The sequence below is a fragment of the Plutella xylostella genome, chromosome 17, assembly GCF_932276165.1.
Source record: "Plutella xylostella chromosome 17, ilPluXylo3.1, whole genome shotgun sequence".
Classification (NCBI taxonomy): domain Eukaryota; kingdom Metazoa; phylum Arthropoda; class Insecta; order Lepidoptera; family Plutellidae; genus Plutella; species Plutella xylostella.
This window is the reverse complement of record NC_063997.1, coordinates 5,736,790-5,762,993: the sequence shown is the minus strand read 5'-3', so window position 1 is coordinate 5,762,993 and position 26,204 is coordinate 5,736,790. Positions and strand designations below refer to the sequence as shown.

At 38.0% G+C, this 26,204-nt stretch overlaps 1 protein-coding gene across 1 annotated transcript in view; it reads right to left on the bottom strand.

Annotated features, from left to right (window-relative positions):
* Positions 1-3,388: 3,388 nt before the first annotated feature.
* LOC105383161 overlaps positions 3,389-26,204 on the bottom strand; it is a 51,354-nt gene continuing 28,538 nt past the window's right edge. The window contains exons 5-9 of the mRNA XM_038108827.2: positions 25,964-26,113; positions 14,827-14,970; positions 10,484-10,576; positions 4,654-4,818; positions 3,389-4,304 (exon numbers count right to left, since the gene is read on the bottom strand). Of these exons, the coding sequence (XP_037964755.2) occupies positions 3,784-4,304; positions 4,654-4,818; positions 10,484-10,576; positions 14,827-14,970; positions 25,964-26,113 (1,073 nt within the window). The 3' untranslated portion in view covers positions 3,389-3,783. The remainder of the gene's footprint in view (positions 4,305-4,653; positions 4,819-10,483; positions 10,577-14,826; positions 14,971-25,963; positions 26,114-26,204) is intronic.

Here is a 26,204-nt window from a genome sequence, read left to right as displayed (position 1 = left end):
ATTTCGTCAGCCATCGAGTACCATCTTTCGTCGCGTCAATCATGACACCCCACTATGTTGAGCAGAATAGGGGGTAGTGATCTGGTGGGCGACCAACTTGAACTGTGCGCCCGGGCCCTTTGTTATGAACAAATTATGATGTAATTTTACCAGTTTCCATACAATTTTACGTAGACCTGCATCACCTTTGTTTTTGAGAAATCTGTCCATATCGCGATATTTTTTTGACAATTATGATTAACTTTATTGACAATCATAAGATATTTTTCGCCGCTTAGTATTATTTAAATAAGCCTAATGCAAACATAAAAAAATATTCAATAATAAAGGAATATTATTAGCTAACTTAGTTAAGTTAGCAAACCCAAACCCCTGGTTTATAGAGTTGAGACACGTATGCGTATGTTCATAAAGTTTATCCAAGTTTACAATACAAACAAAGGCCACGACAAAACTACACATCCCAGGTAGCGACTGCACGTTTACACAAAGTTTTCCAACAGGGCTCTAACTCGGTCGTCCAGTCGGCTTAGTACCACATAACTAAAGCAAACTTGCTAACAACTAATTCAACGTAATTTAAACTCTCTGGCGCTTAGACAAGGTTCGGATGACATCGACAGGTTAAAAGTTTCTTTAGGCGGTTTCTGATCTCGTCAGTGATGAAGGTAGGTAACTTCCAAATATAGGGATGTATTTCGGTGTTCTATATGTAAATTTCCTGGTGTCTTCGTTATGAAGTCTTAACAAGGGCTGGAATGAAGTCTATTTTCATATCATTAGTGGTGCCGCGGACGGTTAGCGAGGGGCTTTCCGTGTGTAATATCGTTTTGCAGATCATTAAGTTTGGGAAAATAATTGCTGTAGGTGAAAAGTGTGAGTGGAGCGAGATTTTAGAGGTTTAGTTGGAATAAAATTGTTTTGGGTGGTGGTTATGTAAAATATAATTATGGTCTAACCTGTTATAATTATTACATATTATTATGTGTAAGTAATATTTGAAGGATATCATTATAATACATTTTAGCTCAAAAATGTACATGAATCAGATTAAAGATGCTATAAAATGGTAAATTATAAATTAGTATGCGATGATTAACTAGTTTAAGTACCCTAAATTTTATCCGTTTACTTATTCAGAATCATTATTTACCTATCCGTATCTGTACTTATGTAAAAAAACAAAAGATCAGATTGAAAAATAAATAATAGCAACCCAGTAATTTATCACATTATAATCAAACATTTCGTATGGTATCGGTCCCAACACGGTTGTTACCAGTAAGTCAGGCATGAGTTATGAGTTACGAGTGACAACCTAACAGAATTAAAGCACTGAAGGGAAGGGTAGAGATAAACTCATGAATTATGTTTCTATGAGACTTGTTAGGGTGGTAACACAATTATCAGATTTGTATAGTTACGTTGCGTTGGTAATACTGTTTTATTAACATAATTACAACTATTACAAGTTGGTTTACCCGAAATAGATCACGGGGATTATTATCTTGGTATTCTGGGAAATAAGTGATCGACAGTATAATATGTATGTACTCTATTGTGTATGACAAAGGTATGACATTATACTTACGTAGCTCCCGTAAAAACCGACTAGCTACCTAATCGATTTAATTTAATGTTAAAGATTCATTGCGTGTTTTTGTTGTGACAAATTAGGTAATATTCCCAGGCAGAGTTTTTATTTGTCAGATAAAATTGCTAAACACACGACATGAATGAAAGAACCATGTTTGCTAGATTGTCGCAACTGTTGTTATTTTATTTAATTAAAAAAATGCTAACTAATCAGTGAATTTAATGCAAAGAGAATTATACTTCCCTGATTTAGTGTCTGTAATTTTTTTTCAGAATTAGAAAAAATAAAAACAGAACATAAAAATGCTTTCCTTAACTGCCTCGTGGCGCGAATTATCAGTGAATAGCTTTTTATTAAAAAAATTAACTTGGGATAGAATTTGTACTAGCTGTCCCGCGAACTTCACTTCGCCTTAAAAAGTATTCCTGTGGGAATTCCGGGATAAAAAGTAGCCTATGTTCTTTCTCAGGGTCTAGACCATATATATATACCAATTTCATTCAAATCCGTTCAGTAGTTTTGGCGTGAAAGAGTAACAGACAGATAGACAGACACAGTTATTTTCGCATTTATGATATTAGTTAGGATTCATCGCTTTAAATTCCCCATAACTACCTAATAAAATGTCATAGTTTACATGGCTATTTATTATTTAGCTATTTATTTTATCCATTACATATTTACTAGGCAGATATTTCCGTAGGTTTGGTTTAAAATTACCCGGAATTAAATTGTTTGTGTTTGTTTACGCTGTGAACGATTATGAGATGGGCCGCTTGATGAGATTTCCCATTTAATATAGACATGGGTTTTTACGCAAAGTAATCAAAATTATGCAATATGAAATTGATAATAACATTAAAATTAATTAATAGTGTAACCATTACCTATTAATTAATTATAGGAGACTATCAACGGTAGTTTGTCTATAAAAATCGTCATACGGGAGTGAAATATGCTTAAAAGCTAGTAGCTCGAGCTGCATGCTGAATGGGCCGCGAAAAATTCATTTTAACACCCAAAAATACCGAATAACTTTCATTCGAATTTTAAAATACTCAATTTCTAATTTGCAAAATGTTGACATATTTGGCGCTACACCTACATTATTTGAACAAAATATATTTTGAGCATCCACCCCACATTCATCAAATTCATACAGTCACCCCCCACTCTAACATCCACTAACTTATTTATCTACAAAAAAGGGAAAACTTAAATAATCTTATTTATAAAATTTCATAATGCCTGGTCCCAAGTTATGAGCCGCCGCCCACCCGATTATTACACACCTGAGGGTAGCAACCTGACCGCAATTTGATGATTTTTATTGTTGCACCCTTCCCTTAAAGGTATAAGGTAAGGTAGGGTAAGGTACGGTAGGGTAAATTTACTCATGAAGATACGACGCACGTTGCGTCTCTTCGGCTACTATGTAGCAAGGTTGTAGGGGTTATGCGATGTAACTCAATATGAAAGTTAAGACCACCCGGTCCATTAATATGCTGAGCATTTTGGGAAAAAATAAAGTGTTTTTATTGTTTTTTTTATAAGTTAGAACAATTTTTTTCCTATAATACATAGATTGGTACGTACTTACCTGCATACATACCTATTGCAAGTTAAATAAAAAGTTGCTGTAATATGAAAATGTGTATGAAGGAAGTCGATCGTATTGAATTTTAAGGGTAGATTACGAAATTTTAAGAAATAAACACTGGCTGGAATGAAATTAGATTTTGTGTTTACATGTCTTACTAATTTGTGTGGATAACTTCAATAAAGCAAAGATTTTTGATGTTGGTATAATAATTATTATTTAATTAAATTAATGCTTCACATAAAAAGATTCTGTACATTTTGTATTTTTACAAGGTGAAGTTGAAAAGGCTCAATCATGATGACCGTCATCAGTCATTTGTTTGTAAACATTATAAATTGTGAAATTTCCAACTGAAATTAAAATTCTATAGTTCAACGAAATACTCTCACAACATGTTAGACTCTGGAGTTCACACAATAAGAGGGCTTTCAATTAATATCACAGTTTCCATATTTTAAAATAGAACAAAGAGTACCGTTCGAACTTCACTAAACGAATCTGCACTACACCGTGGAGTCACTTCACTACACAACTAGAAACAATAAGTCCTGGAGACGTCCGCGCACTGGCCCGGGTCTTCTTGTCACCCGAAGTAGTACTGGGCGTTGGAGTATCGATATAAGCTCCTTGTGTTAGGGTCGGTTTCTGTTTGCACTTGCACTCGGGGGAGTGTTTTAACCGCGACGCCGCGGCCTAGCGTGCCGTGAGGCATCGTCCGGAGAGGCATCTCGAGCGGGAACTCGGCCACTTGCCCGTACATGTTGGTGCTCACGTGCGGGTACGTGTTGGGCACGGGGCGTCCCACGTATCTGTTTATTTTGGGGCTCAAAGCGACGTCGGTGAACTGCATGGCGTCCGGCTTGAGGGCAGAGTCGACGGTGTCCACGGGGCCGGACAGGCTGGTGATGTTGATGTCGTTGTCCACCTCGGATATGCTGTCGTTGAAGCCGTTAGGGATCTCCGTGGTGGCGGACACGTCGGGGCCTTTGGGCTGGTCTGTGCTCTGCTTGTGGATGACGCAGCGCACGACCCCCACAGCCACACAGAGCAGCAGCGCCACGGCCGCGCCGGCGATGATGTAGATGTACATCATGTCGAACTGGTCTGTGGGACGGATTATCGTTTATCAGTTCAATTAGAATTATGCAAATGGCGGAACTCGATGCGGGGTTTGCGTGTAATTAATATAGAGCCATTAGCGCTCGCGTCAGTTGAGTTGGGCCTTCGGTATTTAATTCAAATTTGAGGTGAGGAATGCGGTGATAAATGAAACCCGTTTTTTAGGTTATCAAAATATTAAAGTTTCAAATATTAAATCATGGACACTTAAATTACTTTCTCTTATCAATACGTAGAGGACAATCGTGGTGGAAAGTGTTTCAAGCTTCAGTCTCTCTTTCCATTGGAGGGAGCCATGTGCTAGATCTAACACAGACTAAAATTGAATAGGTACCTTCGTTATCAGCCAGGTGATGTCTCGGCGGGGATGCGGGGGGGTCGTCCCGGCTGATGCTGGTCACGTTGATGACGGTAGACACGGAAGGCCTCTGGGGCGGCACCACCACGGCGGGGGCGGGCGGGCCGCCCGACTCGCCCCACCACCGGTCGTTTGACTCATCTGGTGGGAAAAATACTCCGTGTTTTAAATATGAGAATGGATTCGATAAAAAAATACTTTTATTTTGAATCGAAATTCAATTGCAAAAAGCTGTTCAGATTTCGTTGTGAATGAAATAACACACAATAATTGTCTTTCAATGCTCTACGTTCATTCAACAGTATATCATACGATGACACTAAATTCAGTATTACAGTGCCACAAACTTCTCTTAACTTAAATTGATCCATATCTCATTATTTACTAATGAATTATATATTGATATAGATTAGATGAGTTTATTGAAACCACAAGAGCGAATTACAACTACTGGCAAACTTAAAATCTTATAGAATGAAGAAATATTACACATTTACGTGAGCTGTCACCGGAACAGATAAGTTTGTGGCACTATATTTTGCAGTGATGGAAAAAATACATTTGCCTAAGTGACATCCACTCTCACCTACAAAAAAACGCAGTATCCGTTTCAGAACCACTTGTATTGTTCAGCTAGCCACTTTCATCCAGTGAATCCGTACGCTGATTGGATTGGATACGAACTGTTCCATTCACGGTTGTATGTGTGCCACCGATAAAAGAAGTAGACCGACTACCGCTCTCTATGGTTCTCAGCCTTGTCTATGCCTCTGTGAAGTCAACCAGAGCAAGTTGGCTGAAAGCGCCGCTTTGTTCTACGCTCGCTTTGTTTTTCTTCGTTTGAATTTCGAACTTTGTGCTCATAAAATGGGTGTTAGGTGACTCTCATAGAACGACAGCTTTGGTCTCTCTAGTAAACCGTCTTTTCTTTTGTTTTCAGTGTTAGTTTTTGGCAATTCAAAACGATTTGAGTTACCTCGTTAGAATTTACACATTATATAAAAAATACTACCAAAATAAGTTTCTGTCTGTCTTGATGTGTTTCACATTACGATCGAAATAAAGAAAAGTGTTTACTGGTTAAACTGGTTTGTTTCCAAACTATTTACATAAGTTGAGCATATTTTTCGCACATTTTTCCAAACTTTTTGAGGCTGCCTAAAAATATTCGCATAGCGCATCTCATTACGACCGCATGAGCACGATATAGAGACATTTCGCTTCATATTAAAATTCAACGGAGTACAATTTGAATGGGAGGTACCTCGGCAGCACAATTTCTCTTGATGAAAGGGGTATTGTATTAGCGGGCGGCAGTGAATGAGATATTTTTCTTGGAAAAGCTTTTATGTTTTAATCCTGTTTTATCCTGACAAAGCAAAGTGTGCGCCCCATTTCTGCCCTGCTTATTACTGCCTCGGTTATTATATGGGTACCGATGCTGAAGTCGGTGTTGTATTTGTTATTTTATTATTTATTTTAGATCATAATCGATTAGTATTTTTTTTCCTTTTTTAGCATGTCAATTTATGAGGCTATATTGCAAGAAACATTTCTACATTTCTTATATTTATAACATAAACACGCAAAAATTTCATCTCAAAATGGCGGCCGAAATAGCAAGCGCGCGTAAAAACTGAGAACATTGCATAAAACACGAATTAAGTAGGAATTACGCAAATAGTTTTCTCTAGCAGTATTGTTTTACACCTCGTTTAACAGCAGATAGTTGCACCGACATTTTCTCGGGACACTTGCCTCGCTTTTTGCCCGCTTTATCTCTGAAAAGATACTTTTTTACTGGACTGCACGCAGTAAAAGCTAGCTCGTGTCCGCTGCAAGAATATTCTAGTGCCTCCACGGACTTTGAAATGGTTTCAATATTTACGCTGCTTGGTTATTGTCGAACGTGCGATAGTGTTTTCGATTGTTGCGTTGTTGGTGACATTAGATAGAACGTGGTGGCCTGGTTTGGGAGATATCAGTGACCATCTATGGATTAAATTCATATGTTCAATTGTTATGTGTATGCCGAAACAGTGTACCTAAATAACCGATGAATTCGGATGGCAGGTCAATGACCCAACATACTGATCAATAATTCTATAACAACAGAAGATATATCATCCTGTGTAGCGAGCATAGGATTCGATACTATTTTCGAATCTACACGAAGGGTCACTTTTACCAAACGCTAAACGTATTTAAATCAAATTTTAAATACATTTTGTACTAACTGACAGACGTATGACAGGCTACTAAATACGTTTAGCGTTTGGTGAAATTCCACCTAACATGGAAAAAACAAATGCCACTTTTGAAACTAACAAATTTGCCTTACATTTTGACATTGACATTTGACGATACGCAAGCAATACGCAACGTAAACGGAGGTTTCGAATCCTGTGCTCACGACTCTGTATTTGTGCTGAACATAATTTGGAACATTGCCAGTAATTGATACCATCACCATACCATACCAACACAGTGTTTCCCAAATCCATTAAAAATGCGATTTCCAACGGAAAGAAACTCTACGGAACGAATCCAAACAACCGTACTAATGTGAGTTTTCATTCGTATTGTAGTTGCATTGCATCATATCTGCCCCATATGTCACGGAGCAGATAATGTACTGCAAAACTTCAGACATTTACTATCTGGAAAATGTGAACTTTGGAAACTTTAAAAATATACGAACAAAATACACTCCAGCTCCTTTATCGTAGACTTGATGTTATTGGTCGGTATTGGACTCGCAACAAACATTAGGTGGAAGTGAACCAGTCGTTATCATCCACCGTCATAGGTTTAGTGTCGTATGAAGCTTCTCCAAGTCTAAATAGTTGGACCGTGATTTTTTTACGGAGGTGAGTTGGAGAAAAATTGTTGCTGAGATTGACCACCTTAGTATCCCTCCCTTCTAACACCCGCTGAACAGATTGCTGAAAATAGTTATACTTTACAAGTAACATTGGATCTTGTGCAGAAGGTCCAGATGTCGAATTCTGCCGGGGCAAACAGTTGTCTATTTTTTTGTGTTTTGAGTTTATTATGTACAACTTACCTACCAATCGTAGAGATTGTTCATCTCCTGCAGCAGAGTATTACGGCCAGTGTTTGTATCTCCTTTACCAACTGTTCTCCTATTTTTAATGTAGAACTTGTTTGCAGAACCCATATTACCTACTTTCATTTGATTTGAAATAAAGTCTCAGAAAAGTTGATGGCTGGTTTCTACAAAAATATTTCTGAAATTCAGTAACCTTTAAAAGATTACACACATAAATACTCTACAATCAAATGAAATTATCTGATAAATGTAGGAAATAGACAGCATCATTTTTGATATAACTAATGTTCTTCTGAGAGTAAATCATGTTGTAAAAATATATCCCTAGGTAATTTTTTCATGGGTTGAATTGACTCTACAGCTGTAACTAGGTATACTTAACGGATTCTTTTCCACTTATCTTTTGTTTCGCTATAAACCATTACAGTATACAATTTTCTCGACTTTACACAGTTTATCATGAAACTGTTAGGAGTTATTGTGCGGCTGAGACTGAGTGCCGTTATTACTTTCCGCTGAGGTATTAGCAGTTAAGAGTAAACCCGCTAGGACTTACAATACGACAGTTGACCCTTTTCAGAAATTTAATTATGATATTGCATTTGAGCGACTTTACGGATTGAGGGAATAGTCATTTTAGCACCGTTTAAAAGTAATTAGTAATGTAGCGCCCCGGTTAACCAAGGTGATTCATTTTAGGGCAATTAAATAGATTATGTAACACGTTGTGTTGAGCAGCCGCTGCCAAGGCAACCAATTTACCTGTAGGTACTGTACGTATTGTAGTTACATGATATTCCTACCTGTAAGAGAGCTATTTCAGGTAGCGAGCGTCATCAGTTATGTTGAATATAGGTACACTCACGGGTAATGATAACGTTCCACTCACAAAATACCAACCCCAAACAAACCATTTTTTTTCAAATAAGTATTAAATTTAATATTTGAACAAGATATCTACGTTTTTTGTAAGTAATATCCTGAAGCGCTGTTCAAAGTGCTTCAACATTGTAGACGGCCGACGTCGTTAAGACAGTTTTATCGTGTATCGTAGGGTAATTCTTTGCCTAAACTTTTTCATTGCCCGTGAGTTTAGTAAGTATAATTTATAAATAAGTAAAACAAAAAATACAGATCAAAGCAGAACAAATACAGTAATCCAACTCGCCAGATTGCGGCTAACACCTTTACAAGCCGGCAATAAACCGTACAGCCTTGCCGGAGACCGATTTATGATATTGCACTTCGCGTACTGTTGTGATTGACTTTATAGTTCCCCTCTATAGAGCTGTCAGTTGTAAAGCGTTCGTTTGATTTTCCTTTGCTCTTGTTGTGGACTAAAGCAGCCATTCGCAAGACTTATTTCAGCTTCAGTACTTTAAGATTGCTGTTAAGAGTTTGTGGAAATAAATTGGAGTTGGATTAAAAGTACTATTAATTTATCTGTACTGTATTTATTTATGATATTTTTTAGTACTACTATAAAATACCTGTTAGTTGAAGTTAAAGTTAAGTTCAATAGGTGGATTTAATCTAAAATTATTTACAATATTACGTAGAAAGCTCCTATTTTGTTAAGTCATAATAGTAGTAGCTACGAGTATTTTGTATTGAGCATGTAATATGTGATTTTGCCTTTTTGATCCTACATAATAAAATATAACTACCTATGTACTTTTTATTTACGTCATGCTGTTGTAAATCCTAACTCAGTGTAAACCATTACACTTTGCAACAAAAAGGTACACATTACTGAATCAGCAATTTGATCATTTAAATTTCTACTGTTTAACTAATGCAGGGCAAAAATCATGTTTCAGTTAGCATAAATTAATAATTTAATGCAAGTTTTGCGTGTGACCGCAGGGACCACGTTTTTATTCATAAAACACGGCAGCCACATACTTTAAAATTTATTGTGTAATTCTGCACACAAAAGCCTGCTGAATTCATTGTTAAACCTCGTTATAAAAATATTTCAATTTAAAGTAACATGAGCATTATGGGAAAATTATTAGGCTCTTTTTAACGTAAGTATTTTTTTGTAACACATAGGTACCTAGTAGGTACTACCTACATCGTAGTAGGCGATAAATCCTATTCCAATAATAAGTGACAGTATTATTTAGGTACTAAGTTTTGGATTGAATAGAAACACAAACAAACGACAAACTGTGCGGAACAAAGGGGCATGAAAGCGCTCCTGCATAATTATTTAAAGCCCGCATCCTTCGCTGTAATCGCGTCTAGGAAGCGGTTTAGTGTAAACTTCTCTGTGTTTTCGCGAAGTGTACATAACACACAACCACACATATTTCAGCAAATAAGAGACGATTGTACTTGAAATAAAAAAAACTCTTTTTGAAATGCTGAATGCCGTGACGTTTTTTGATATTTTTTGATATATTACACCTAAGTATATATATTTTAAACTCCTCTAGGTATTGTGTAAACACTAGTCTAGCTCGACTGTAATGACCAACTTTCAATGTGCTTTTAATTGTAATTATTATGGTGTGTTCGGCTTTACATCTCCTTGACCTTTATCATTGTATCATCAGAAGGGCTAGTACAGGGCGCATTTAAGACGTGACAAGAGTTTTGCATCGCGCTCACTCACATCGCGCAGCCTCAAGAGCGAGCGCGACGGAGAACTCTTGTCACGTCTTAATAGCGCCCTGTGCTACAGAGCCAGCATTCAATAAACACTATACCTAGAGACAGAAGACTTACCCAGGTCGTCGTGTTCTAGTTCAGAGACGTCGTGGGCCGCCTCGTCCTCTTCCGGGGCACTCTCGAACCTCTCTTTCAGCACTGTCCGCGGCACTGCCAGGTAAATAAAGAGCTATTACAATTACTAGGTTAGTTACCATGAGATTTGTTTTACATTAGGGTAGATGAAATTTCTCTGACTATTGAAAAATCAGCCCTTAATCTATAATTTACAGATCAGAACAGAACACATCTTTAATTTTAATGTACGGTGGCCTGCGCCTAAAAGTATACAGGCGGAGTTTTTAAAATAGCGTACCTATTATACCACCACCGCCACCGCCACCGTACCTATTATAATTTAAAAGTCTATACCTACCGTTATTTCATATTTAGGGCAACGTTAAATCGTTGTTGAACCATTCATTAAATTTTATATAGACAATATTCACATTACACTTCATTCTCAGTTCAATTCAGTACTAACTTTACAAATCAAAGCTATAAACAGATAGGGATGAGTTCAATAACAAACTAATGGTGGATCCTGATATAATCAACACACACAAATTGCTGCGCGTCAATTGAACACACATTAGACTAAACGAGCATAGCATTCCGGCCGGCTGATCGACAAATGGGAAACAATTTGAATTTGTTTCACTCCCAGGGTTTCCATTCAATTTGGAAAATTTAACTCGGAACGAACTATTCATGAAATGTCAGCATTATGGTAAAAAGGAACAACCAATATTGAGCCGGGTTTGCGAGGAAACTGTTCATAATACCTTTCTGTGCTATTTAGGTTGTAAGATTCTGTTTAGGTTGAGAAAAGGTGTTTTTAAAAAAGGTGGTTTCGTAAAAAATGTGAAATACATTCATATGCACTCACGACTGTAATCCCCGAAGGGGTAGTCAGAGGTGGCTCACAAGCGAGCCAGCCACTTTTCATAAAAAAATGAGAAATATTTCAAAAATAAATAATGGAAGTGCTTAAAATTCGTATGTAGGTACCTACATTAAAAATAGGGTGTTACAATGTCTGATCTTTTATAAAATATTCACAGATTTTATCTTCGAATACATTATTATTCACTAATGTACCTACTAGCACACATTAAAACATGCATGCTCTTCATATTTATTTACCTAAGTCCAGCCTAGAACAAATACGCAAAAATTCCAAACACGTTTATAGCCAAAACAACGACAGTATAATATATACCGTGGTACAGGTCCATAATAAAATAAAGATGGAAATTTCGCCGACTGTCCCTGGCCCGTCCCGCATTTTTATAACCGGGAATTTATTATTGACGCCAGCCAGACTGGAAATACCACTGCAAAAGACTTGCTATAATCGGACTTGGAAATATAGACTACAAAAGTCTTGTCCAGAATGGGGCTTCAGAAATCGCAAACAAGCCACTATTATGTTTGTCCACAGCACGTAAAGCTAGTTTGCATTTCGTAGAAAATCCAAGAGGATCTTGTATATTTTGAAGTTATGCTGAAACGAGACAAAGTTAACAGTTTTCGTACATTTTGTTAATGGAGAACTAACTAACGAATGTAAAGAAGACATGCTAGCATAGGTATATAATCAAAAACTTCTAGTTACTTATGAAATTTATGGAATAATAATGAATGAAATAAATAACAAAGTAGATAGAACAGTACAATTAGATGCCGTAATGAACGCTCGACTGTTGCTCAGGTCAAAACTGAAAATTGAAACGTTTTAAAGTAGCTTTCAAATTTTGAGGCGATTCACTGTTTAAATCCAATTTATCGCGAGTTAATTGAGAGCGTCAAAGGACGAGTCGTTTTGTTTATAACTTCTTAACCGCGTCAAGACAGAGCTGCAAAGTTTTATTATTATTTCCTTAGTGAATCTCTCTGTCGTATTATAGAAGACTCTGCCGACAATTATACCAATTAAAATTATATTGTTTTGTAACTATTCAGTTTCGTGGATATGCTTTGGATGTCATCAGGGATGGTAAGGTATCTAACTAAATTGTAATAAGTTATACTCGTATGCTCATACTTAAATACATAAAAAAATGTATGCGGCAGAAAATACTGAATATTAAATTGGCCATAGCATCAGTAGAGCACAAAATAAATCCCGACACACAGTATTTATTTATTTAGGTACTATACATAGTATACATGCGCCCTTTATTCACTGTCCTTTTTTCTGAGCTTCAAAGCACTTGTTTTGTTTGGAAGGTTAGTGTCGCTTTGTTTCGATACCCTTTGACATATTACAGTCATGTCACCAACAGATTTAGCCGAGTTGAATGAGGGTATACTTTTTCATTTAAAATTTGTTTTATTTTGTATCTTGTGTGCCCTTCCTCATTAATATCTACAGTTCATGCATTTAAAATATACTAGGTATTTCAAACTATTGAAGATTTTTTATGTGAATTTGATGAACTAAGATTATGCTAAATGCTCATGAACTTATAATAGATGAATCACAGTTTTTTTTTCGATAAGTCCATAGTCCACACAAATCAAGCTTAAATGATTACATGTCATAATATAATTATAAATATATTGTCACCACCCGTCAGTTGGTTTTAAAGTTTTTGCTGCGGTATGGTCATGTGAAAAGAAACCTGACCCCTCTCTCATATAGTAACAATGCTTCTGACAGGGGTCAGATTTCTCTGCCTTATACTATCGTATTATATGCCGTGCACTAGTGTAGCACTGATCAACCTATAGTGTTAACACACCAAACATCTCTCACATCAACATAAACAGCATTTTAGACGTACAATTACTTAAGCGAGTAAATCATCATTTCTACAAATTAGGACAACAGCGAAATTCGCCCAAAACTCGTATTTCAATCTAGAACTTTGATTGTGTCTGCCGTCACAATAGACCGACATTTACAAAAGCAAATAGAAATAAACTAAGCAACTTCAATAAAGGAACTAAGTAAATTGGAAATCCTTTCTCGCCAGCTATCTTAAGATTTCAAACTCATCATGGAAATATATTTCCGGTCTTGAGTCCTTCTTACACGATTATTATGTTACTAAGTCAGCACTTATAAGGATAAGTTCTATTTCTGCCAACCGTATAAATTGACCTCAATACTTGAGTATCAAAATATTGTGATATAGTATAATATCACAATATTTTGATTATAAACTTATAAAAGCATTAACATATTATAATATGTAATTATGTTCATATTATTATTATTTATTTATTTATTATTATTTATTTATTTATTAAGCTTACATATTAGTTGTAGTTTTACAATGAGTCCCACAAAACTGTTTGTATACAATTTGCCTGTGGGATCGGAGTCTCTTATACTAAACAAAATACTTTTTTATGTTTTAGGTATTGTTATACATAATTGGTAATATCACAACAAATAATAAAATTATAATCTGAGGTGAACTTGTATCAAGGTAAGTTAAGCAAAAAATATTTTTTTAATTTAGTTTTAAATTTAGATAACATAGGCTCTTGTCGTATATCCTGAGGTAAACTATTAAGTAGATATATATAAATTATTTAAGTATTATATTCTACATTTATAGCATATCTCATTTACTGCGAAAAAGGAAATATTTTTATATGCAACACCCTGTAGAAATGAACAATATCAACTTTAAAAATAGCGTTTTTAAAAATATAGGTATGATTGATCTTCTCGATACAGGTATGGAAATCGGTGTAATTTTTTTTAAATAAAAAAATCGGTTATTTTATTAGTTACATAGTACTTCTTGATTAAATTATAATTATTAATGCCTAGCTAAAACTAACTAATGTAAAATTAAAATTAAACTAAAAAGAAGATGCTGGCCAGATCGCTGCCACTGTCGGGTAGGGTACCCAAGACGCTGGCCGCGTTACCCCGCTGTATAGCGATGCTTATTTTTTTTTTTACTTTTGAACTTAAGATAAATAACTAGTCATCGATCAAGATGTGAACATGCCGCCCAAATGTATAAAATTACGCTGAGTCATCCTTTTATCTTGAAAAATACACGTATCTAAATAAATATCAGGGTGGATACACACTGACTTAACGTGACATGCAATATAACACGCAAAGTATTAACTCCTTGCACGAACCGTGTAGACTACAATGAACAAATCCTAACTTTGGGAATTTCTTGCATTGCAGGTTACGCTACAGCAGCATGTATCCACCCTTATACAGGATGTTGCAAAAAGGGTATAGTAAGCCGAAAGCTACATGTGCAGCATGATTTTGAAATTTTGATTTTATTTTCGAGCTTAGATATATCATGCTGCACATGTAGGTTTCGGCTTACTATACCGTTTTTGCAACACCCTGTACATGCTCAAATGAATCTTACCGCAAGTGTAGACGACCTTCAAATAGGTCCGTGAACCGGACTTGCAGGGCCGTCCGAACATGTTGGCGTCGGCGGACAGCACGCAGCGCCGCTTGCCGTGGCACTCGCGCATGGCTGTCTCCGTCGCGTAGGGCTCCAGGCATGCTGGAGGAAGATCAGAGGATGTTAGGGGGGAAGTAAATAGGGTGAGGCAGAAGTGGAATATGAAAAAAGGGGAAGTAAAGAATTATCAAAAGACGTTGAACGAAAGTATGCAGCAGCTACCACTATTGACGTTACATAAGTCACTGGAACTTTTTCATTGCTCGTGAGTGTAGTTAAGTAAGTGTGACCCACTGAGTCGCCTCCTTTCGGAGAAATCGAAAAACAAACGAAAGAGAGTTGTAATACAATGAGTACGGTAAGCTTAATACAACGAGATGCGAGTCGTGACCGTGGTTAGCGCAGCGCTCCGAAGCTTAGAGAAACGAAGTTTAGGAGCTAACCGCTACTCTATCTCGTTGCAATAAATGTGCAGTCTGCGAGACATTTTAGATTCAATCGTTTTTCGATTTATATAGTGACCCCTCAGGTCACAGGTGGGGTACCTACAGAAGGGAGGCAAGAAGAAGTCACGAACGGCTATTTATGCTGCAACAACAGCAGTAGCACAGCACATTGCATATGTCGTGGCTCTTGAAAGCGAGCACCATGTAAACAAACTTTTGTTTCAATTTGTATTTTGTTCCAACGCGCCATACTGCAAGTACATACTTCAAATCAAAGTAAAAATCAGCAGTATGGGAAATACATAAGTTCAGTGCAAGTGCGTCCATTCTGTACACTTCAGGAATGTGGTAAAGCCAAAAGTCTTTTAAAAGTGTAAATGGGAATTGGTTAAAAGGGGCTGTCTTTTAAAAGTGTAAATTGATAAATTATTTTAAAGTCGCATCAACAATCCTAAAATGTACTCGTGAGGCATATAGAGAGATATAATATTATTATTTACGTTAACCCTAGAGTGCTCGCGCTATGAGCATTTTGCCGCCCTCAGCAAATAATGTTTATTATTTTGTGAACTATACACTCCTCAAGGTCCAGCGTCCATGTAGCTGCCCTCTCGGTCTTCTCCTACATGTTACGTAAATTTGAAGAAATTCAGTGCACAGGATACAGCAGGAAGAGAGAATTGAAGAGAGTGTGTCGCACGGGGCGGCAAAATGCTCACTGCGCGAGCACTCGCGTCAGTGAAATTAAAGTTATTTTTTTTACAATTGATATGAAATATTGTTATTTTTTCAGTCTTTTTGGGTAATAATAATGTAAATTAATTTAGGTATGTGTCTATTTCAGTTTACATTCGATTTACGATATAACTTTGTTAATTCACTACCAAGTTAATTTTACGAAGAATTTACCTGGAAAAAATAGCTCTGCCTATAACTACACCACGTATAACAATAGAATCTTACATATGGACAGTACATAAGTGTTTTTTATTGGTCCGGTGGTACAAATCTCCCGTTTTGTACCACCGGACCAACAAAAAACACCCTAAAGAAGAGAGGGTACATGCCTATAACTATGTCCATATAAGAAAAATAGCAGGTCAAAAAAGGGTGCAATACATGAAGAAAGTTAATGTGCAACGAACACTTTGTGTTCATGTTTCAGTACTGTGTTGCTAAAATAAATGCTGTAGATAACGATAACGTCAATTTTTTTTAATAATTTTGAGATTTGTTGATTTTGTGTGGCTTAAGACAAATTTATACCTAAAAGATCAAATTTTTTCCCAAAGCATGAACGATAGCTCATTTATTGAACAATTATAATATAAAAACTATAAATATTACTTTTTCTAATACCATATGATTCATTTTATTCAAATTATATGCATTTATAAGTTTTCGTAATTATTAAGTGTCCAAAAAGTACATTTTAATATGGGCGGCAAAATGCCGCCACGCGAGCACTCGCGTCACAAAAAATGGCGCGACTACTCTAGGGTTAATCATGATTGTGATTATTCAATTCTTTATTGCACAAATATAAAAAAATATATGTACAAAAGGTGGGCTTAATGCTAAGAGCATCCACCCGAACATTATCCACCTAATTATCCACCCGAGTACTTGGTAGATCGCATTACGTTACCTCACGTAGCGAAAACGCGTTTGTCGTTCATCTCGGGCGACGAGTTGGCCTTTTCCAATGGGGACATTGACGATTACTGCGTTAAACGTCATTTAATGACCGGTTTGTCTGATTGACTTGCACCTGTGACTTTGACCATTCAACCAAATGTGTATTGCTGAATAATTGCAGGTTTCAGCCACGTTCACGGCTTCAAATTCTATCATGCATCGTTATAGAGCAAGTGCTGTGAGCATGAGCAGTGTAGCCTAAAACCCCGTAATTCCGATCTGGGGGCCACTCTATATGATGAAAAACGAAGTTTCAGAGCGCTGCTGCGCGAGCCACAACTCTATCTCTCTATTATCTATTAGAATGGCGTAGTGGTTAGTGACCCTGACTACTGAGCCGAAGGTCCCGGGTTCGATTCCCGGCTGGGGCAGATATTTGTTTAAAGACAGATATTTGTACTCGGGTCTTGGGTGTTGATATTTATATTTAGTATCTATCTATCTATGTATTTGTGTAGATATATCAGCTGTCCGACACCCATAACACAGGTTCTGTCTAGCTTGGGGTCGGATGGCCATGTGTGACTTGTGTGAGATGTCCCCACATATTTATTTATTTATTTTAGAATTGCCGATGGCACGACAGCTCTCGTTCGTTCGTTTTTCGTTAGTATATAGAGTAATCCTCACCCTAGTTTCGATTCTGGGAAACGTATAGAATTCGAGAATTAGCCCTATATTCATCTTTTTTAACTAGGGTAGGGTAAATTCTTGGACATACGTTTCTCAGAATCCACAAATCGAATTGTTTAATCATTTCAAGATAAAATTATGAATACTTACCTTTAAATATAAAACATTATGATATAAATAAGCAGTAAGTTATAATATAAAATGTGATTTATATCCCTACAGAAATATTTTACGTCTCCAGATAATCCTATTCTAAGCTTTCTGTTGACAGATGTGTCTGTTCACCCTACAGATATTAAAATTGATGAACCGAAAAAACATCTTTGTTTTTGTAATACATCTTCTAAAATACCAGACCCATTAACAATTCTGTCAATAAAGCCAAACATTTTCATTTTCTTTCAGATATTGGCTTACAAAAGCTTTGACCAGTCTTAGCTTTGTAAAAGAAATTCATTTTTCTTAGAGAAGCTTTACAGCAATTTAAATTGGGTATAGGTACCTACGCGCTGAAATTAATAGCGATACAAAAAAAAAGTTTACTCTCGATAAACAGATTTGATTAAACTGACACAGAACAATATAATCTCAGTGAAGTAGGTAGGTTGCTACACAGTTTTTATTTGTTTGTGAAAGGACAAAGGCAGGGTTCTAAGGACGTTTTGTACCACTATGGAAATGACGGGTTCCGTAATGAAAGTACCATGATTAGAGAGATACTGTACAGGTACACAAGTCAATTAATTACAAGATTTTTAGAAGCTGGGAGAAAAGAGAAAAACGGAAAAAAAGAATCTTTAAAATGTAGTCGCAATGGAACGTAAACATTCATACAGGAAGAATGGAACGTCAAGTGAAGTAATGTTTATGCCAAGTACTCTGTGATTTACGTCATAAATGTCTAGGTTGGATCTCAGTATAATGATAAAAATTGACAAACCAGAGCAGAAAAATTGAAATGATAAAAAAATGTGTCATGTCAACAACTAAACGTCAACACCATGTCAACACTTGAACAACACAAGACGAACAAGGAACAAGCGAACAACGTGAATAATAATATGTTAGGTATATCAAGTTATATGTTTACGTTTAAATAAATACGGGACGTGCAACGTAGGTACATAATAAATATAATGATTTTATTAATATTATCGACTAGATCAGGCTACTACTTTCATCATGGAATAATGTTATACTTATCCAACTTCTGAAGTTTTAAATTGCCATTCCGCAACAGGGATCTGCTATGCCATTTCGAAATGCTATATGTAAAGGTTCTAGTATATGGGTATGCATTTGGCGAGTAATGTAATGAAATAAAATATACTGTTTAAAAGATCATTGTTTTATTTACATAACATAATTTGCCTGGAATCAACTTTAGGAATTTTATGTTCCTATTACCTACTCTATTCTATTCTCTGTTGGGGTGTAAGTACCTGCACCTGGCTCTCTAGATGTGCTAAATCTAGATAGGTATGCAGGTTTCCTTCACTGTAAGTGTGATGGTATACATTTTAATTAAATTCAAAGAACACATTGGTACATGTCAGCGCCGGGATTCGAACTGCAGAACGCAGTTGCTCTTCTCATATTTGACTTAGGTATTTATCATCCTATGGTTCATAGAAAATATTGTCAGGATTTTGCGTGTTCTTGTTCTGCTGCTTCTGCAGGTTCCTGATGAAGAAGTGGGACGGGAGCCTGCCGGGGAGGTGGAACAGTAACCGGGTCTGGTTCTCCCCTTATTCACATTTGTTCTATATCTTCAGCAGTTTCAGCGGTATTCAAAATATTAAATAATTAGGTTAGGTAATGAAAATGAAATAACAACTACTATGACAAGATTGACAAGCAAGATTCAGTGTTATTAGATTTAAATATTCAAAAAATATCGATTATAGTGAATCGAATAAAGAGAAAAATAAAATGGTTTACTATGGATAAAAGTCTTCAAGACTTAAATATAATGATATTTTATAAACCAAATGTACTAGTTTTGGCACAAATAGTACCAGAACATGTAATTTATTGATAAATAAAATATCTTTTGTATTTAAGAATGTATCGATATTTCTATTCGATTACTTTTTTGCTCGGATTTGCTGGTAATATTCCGAGGTCTGGCACCACTGTTGTTACGTTCCGTTCTCTATATGTTTGTTTTTACGTTCCATTATCCTTAGATTTAAATATTCTTCATTTATCATTTTTTCTTTTCCCCCGACTTCTAAAAATATTGTAATTACTGAAAATACCTTATCTATACTGTATTAATAAATGGTGAAAACATGGTTCTGAAACGCTCCAAAAAAAAGGCGGTACGCCCACTGCCGTTCTCCTTTGGTTGATTGTCCTTGTTTATGTCAAAACTTGACTTTGCATTTTGCATGACGATTTTTATGTCGCGCTATTCATACCATTTCCCCGCGATTTTTATCGTTTGAGGAATCACCTAATTATAAATCATAATTATGGTTTATTTCTGCAACCAAATTATCGCGTTTTTAAAGATACTTGCATAATATAATGTATACCTATGTATAATCACTTTAAAATGAGCTTAAATTTTCCGTTGTATTCATACTTTCTAATCTTTTGAGTGGGCAGCGCATCGGGCGGACCAGCGCTCATTTTTCATTCAAATCATATGAGTGCAAAGACATGTTTTACATAAAAGGATAAGCTTGGATTTGAAAAGCGGAGTTACATTTTTAAGCCTGATTTTTTTACGGCTACCTGGCTGTCGATAAAAAATATGGGAAGCATTTGATCAGCGTTGAAAAGACCTATGTGTAATGATCCATAGTAGCTTTTACTCGATGGATAAAGTTATAACGTCCATCTTAGGTTTGCACACAGGGTAACAAAGTGTGGCGACATATGTGTCTTATGGATATGATGTAGTACCTAGGTATATGAACAAAAAAGTTCGAAATCAATTGAGCCTTAAGTAATACATTTTTTCATTGGTTTTCGCCCGTAACACAAGGTACCTTTGTCTTATGGGTTAAATTGATAAAAGCGGAGTCCACATGTATATAATTAGCCTCTCTCTCTTGATACTTTTGCACAGTAACGTTGCATAGTTGCGTTGAGTAATAGGTAAAATGCAAATAACAATGTACCTATGTCGCCACATGAAGCCTCTCCATCTGATTGCGGACCGAGAGGGTTACTCTATACTGACGAAAAATAAACTAGCGGGATCTGTCATGCAATCAGAACGTTAATACAACGAGATAGAGTCGTGGCTCGCGTAGTAGCGATGTGAAACTTTATTTTTCGTCTTATAGAGTGACCCCCAGGGGCCGGTGGAACTAGGTCCCATTTGAATATAAATGGGAAGGTACGATTTGATTCTAAATGTTACCGACATTGGACTTGTTGAAGACGCTGTGTGCGATAACTATAACTATATTACTAAGGTACTGCTTAACTATAAGTGTGTGGTGCGGTTGGGGATAAATAAGGATAAATAAGGAAATAAATAAGGTACTTATATATTACTTATTACTATTTGTGGGTGCAGCAATGCTCCTCTGCCTACCCCGCAAGGGAGTACATTAGTACAAGGTGTGAGTGTTTGTTTTGTTTGTTATTACTATTTAGGTAACTATTTGTATAAATGTTTTGTTAGGTTAGGGACATTGAGTATGAATGGTCTGGAGACGAAATAGGCAGACGTTCCCCTCTGGCGGGGTGGTAGGCCAGAAAGGCCCACCGATTTATAAAAACTAGTTGCAGTCTCAATTTTCACTAGACTCAATCTAGTTGGCACAGCGTTCGTTTCATAGAAAATGATTTGTTTACATACTAAAATGACAGCTTCAATTCATAGAATATCCGGATTCCGGATTTGATCACAGATTTGGTCATGGTTTATTGTTATTAGCTGTTTCCTAGCAACCAATGTCAAAAAAATGCAATAGTGATGTACCGGTATGTAGATATGTATTAATCGACAAAAAAGGTCATAGTTGGGAAGCGTCCGTAGTCGAATTGGCTTCAGTAATCGTAACTGATCACTGAGGTTAAGCAACAACTGACACGGTCAGCCATTGGTAGGTACAGCATGAGTTACCGATTTCAAATGCTTCTTTTCTGGACGCTTCCGTGATTCCGACGGGACGTTAAGCCGTGGGTCCCGGTTGCTGCTTCAGCAGCAGTCGTTAAGCCTAGTCAGAGGCCGCCCGAAGGGCCAGCTTGAATGCATCTGACCGTCGGGTTGCCCACTCACTCGACAACTTCAGTGCATTGTACTCATTCAAAAACGGCGATACGGCTCGCGACCTATCACGTGAGTATAAATGTACAGCGAAAAGCGGGTGACTTCGTTTATTAATCATTTCTAAGTAAATTTAACTATACCTAATTAATTTGAAATTAGTATTTCTAACCCATGTTCTCGAATTCATCGATAACACTTATCGATAATTGTCACATCCATTGGCAAGAAAAATGAAGACACTGTGTTCATTATTAAATGTCACTTCACGTAACCCTTATTGCTGGGAATTAAAACTCATAATGATATGTCCCATGAGACATAATCATGGTAAACGGTAAAATTTCCCCCCGCAAAAATTGGCAGACTTTTTTGTATCAAGAAAGATCGCTATGGCGCTTCCCGAGGGTACACCCGAGTCCGCGTTGTTCTATGGTTAGGGATGATAAAGTATGATACAGATAGAGAGATATGTTATCATTTTCTTGGTTTTCGTTGAGTAAGAAGAGTAAAGTTGTTCAATGTTCAGTCGGAATGAGAATTCAGTCGTATCAGGAGCTCGTTCAATTTGTGACATAAAATTCGTAATGAAATTTTTCACATATTGAATATAAAAATCCGAATATCCGGCATTTATTTAATAAAATATGATTGAATTAAATTTATTTTTTTATGATTCCGTTTTAATAACGGAGCAAGAGCAACGGATATCTATGCCAGCCAATAGCAATATTTACTTATTTTAGAAAACAAACTAAAGTTATTTCAACTGTGTCAGTGTTCTCTCTCTCTCTCTCTCTCTCAGCCTTCCGTAGTCCACTGTTGGACATAGGCCTCTCCTAACGATCGTCACCCCAAACGGTCACCCGCCATCTGCATCCAGCGGCTTCCCGCTACCTTCCGCAGATCATCAGACCAACGGGTTGGGGGGCGACCGACACGCCGTTTGCCGACACGGGGTCTCCACTCCAGAACCTTTCTACTCCAGCGGTCGTCGGCTCTGCGGGCTACGTGGCCAGCCCATTGCCACTTCAGCGTGCTAATCCTTTTGGCTATGTCGGTAACTTTAGTTCTCCTGCGGATTTCTTCATTGCGAATCCTATCTCGCAGGGACACGCCTAACATAGCCCTTTCCATAGCACGCTGAGCAACTCTGAGCTTGTGGATAAGCCCTTTGGTGAAGCACCACGTCTCGGCTCCGTAAGTCATCACTGGCAACACGCACTGATTGAAAACTTTTGTTTTCAGACACTGAGGTATGTTTTCAGTGAAGATGTGTCGTAATTTCCCGAACGCTGCCCATCCGAGTTGGATTCTACGAGCTACCTCTTTATCGAAGTTGGATTTACCTAATCGGATCACTTGTCCTAGGTAGGGATACTGATCAACAACTTCGATGGTGACACCTCCTACAGTTACGGGCGATGATGAAACATGTTCGTTCGACATGACCTTTGTCTTGTCCATGTTCATTTTCAGCCCAACTTGTTTAGAGGCATCATTGAGGTCTGTGAGCATTTCGCCCAACTCCTCCAGCGTTTCCGCCATAATAACTATGTCATCAGCAAATCGTAGATGAGAGATATATTCGCCATTGACGTTAATGCCCAGTCTTTTCCACTCTACAAGCTTAAAAACATCTTCCAGTGCACAGGTGAACAGTTTCGGAGAAATAACATCTCCCTGTCTCACGCCCCTTTGCAACTGGATCGGTTTTGTGCTATGTTCGTGTAATCGAACTGACATTGTGGCAGCATTGTACATACATCTCAACACCTCGATATAGCGATAGTCTATATGGCACCGCTGAAGGGATTGAAGCATCGCCCAGAGCTCAATAGAATCAAAGGCTTTCTCATAGTCCACAAACGCTAGACATAAAGGTAGATTATACTCCTCGGTCTTCTGTATAACCTGCCGAAGCGTGTGTATGTGATCTATGGTACTATAGCCTTTTCGGAACCCGGCTTGTTCTGGTGGCTGGAAGTCGTCGAGTCTTTGCTCGAGACGATTCGTAATAACTCTCGAAAACAGCTTGTACACATGGCTCAGAAGTGCAATGGGTCTATAATTCTTCAATAGGGCTTTGTTGCCTTTCTTGAAGAACAAAGTCACTACACTTCTGCTCCATGCCTCCGGGCTTGTGCCTTCGAGTATGACGGAATTAAACAGCCTCCGAAGTGCTATTAAAATCGGTCTACCGCCGGCTTTCAGAAGTTCTGTCGTTATTCCATCATCTCCCGGAGCTTTGTTGTTTTTTAGCTGTTTGAGAGCTATACTAATCTCGTCTAGACTGACGTCCGGAATATCTTCGGTATAGTGTCGGGTGAGTGGCGCTCGGCTGTCGTGAGCACCGCTGGTAATAGGGTTTTGTGTTGTGGTGTATAACTGTCCGTAGAATCTCTCAATTTCTCCCAGAATTTCGGGCACTGATGAAACGGTGTTGCCAGTGTCGGTCTTCAGTTGGGTCAACAGAGTCTGCCGAACAGATCGATCTCTAGCAAAGACTTTGGAGCCCTTGTTTTGCTCTATTGCGTCTTGAATGCGCTTGCAATTGTAGCGTCTCATATCGCAACGTCTTGCTTTGGCGATCTGTCTGTTTAGACGTCTGTATTCGACCATATAAACTGAAGACTGCAACCTCATTTCTCTCCGTTCTCTTATGAGACTCAGAGTCCCATCTGAGAGTTTTTGAGGTCCTCGGTTGGTTCGGGACGAAAAATATTTCGATCCTATCTCTCGGACAGTTTCCACAAACCTATTATTTAAATCGTCAACTGTAACGCAATTCTCTAAACATATCAGGCGGTCGCAAAGCTCAGACTGAAAGCTTTCGGGATCCTGGATTTGAGCAGGAGTAGGACGGAGCGTGGACTTCATTAGACGGGAGCGTTCTATTTTGCAGTTTATATTCAAAGTGCCTCTTACGAGTCGGTGATCGCTGCCGGTCTTAACCCTACTGATCACTGAGACATCATTGAATATGTGCTTCTTATCCGTCAATATGAAGTCGATCTCGTTTTTAGTCTTCCCATCGGGGCTAATCCACGTCCACTTCCTTTGTGGCTTCTTCTTGTAGAAGGAGTTCATCATATAGAGGCCCTCCTTCTCCAAGAAGTCAGCCAGCATTTGCCCACGATGGTTCCTGACTCCAAATCCATGTGACCCCACTTTCGTCTCGCCGCCTTCTTGTTTTCCGAGTTTCGCGTTAAAGTCTCCCATCACCACCGTGAAATGAGTAGTGAACTTACGCAGGGCAGACGATACGTCTTCATACGCAAGTTCGACCTCATCATCGGTGTGCTTAGATGTGGGTGCGTAAACCTGTATGACCTTCATTGAGTATCGTTTAGATATTCTCAGGATGAGGTACGCAACCCGTGTCGACACACTTCCGATTTCAACGATGTTGTTGACGAGGGACTTGTTGACGATGAACCCGACACCCCCTTGGGACAGTTGGTCGCCCTCCCGGTGGTACAGCAAGTTTCCGGACTGGAGAATTTCCGTTTCCTCTCCCTCTCGTCGGACTTCGGATAACCCTATAATGTCCCATTTTAACTTGCTGATTTCCTCTTCCAGCTCCTCTATCTTCACGTCTTCCCTCAGTGTCCGTGCGTTATATGTTGCCAGGTGCAAGGGTCGGTTGGGCTGGTAGCCGACTCTCTGCCGGAGATTCTTCGCACCCCCTGCCCCGCCGTTACCGTGACCGCTACCGGAGTCCGGGATAGCGGGGCTGCCGGGGACTGGGGGCCGGGGCTTTGTTTTTTCCATCATTAGGAGGTGTATTTGCCATAATCACCGCGCTTGGCAGGCGTGTTGGTGATTCTCCTTTTTTACGGCGGGAGATCGCCGTGTCAGTGTTGGTTGATAAAATTTAAAAATAGACAGCCTTAGAGTCCGAAAAAGCTAACTTTGCTATATAAACGAATGCCAACTTCAAGAAAGTTTGTAATTTCTGATACTGACGTAGAAGTACACATATTAGGGTTGCCAGCTCCAAAAAATACTTTCATTTTTTATTGCAAAAATTGCTTTTTCGGACTTGTTACAACCCTATCTATATCCCTATCTACTTCCCACTTACTTTCCTCCTTCATGCCGCGCGGTTGCGGGCACTGTATGGAGTCGTACTCGGTTCTGCCGTACTGCGCCGAGTAGATGGCCACCCTCGAGTGAGGGTTGCAGCTGAGGTGTAGCACGTCGTTCTCGCAGCCCACTTTACTGCGAAACTCATCTGTTGGCGCGAGAGTTAGGTGCTGTTAGGTTTTCGAGTGCACTCGGAGAGATTGCTGGTGAGGGTTTTAAGATGCGGTTTTGATTAGGGT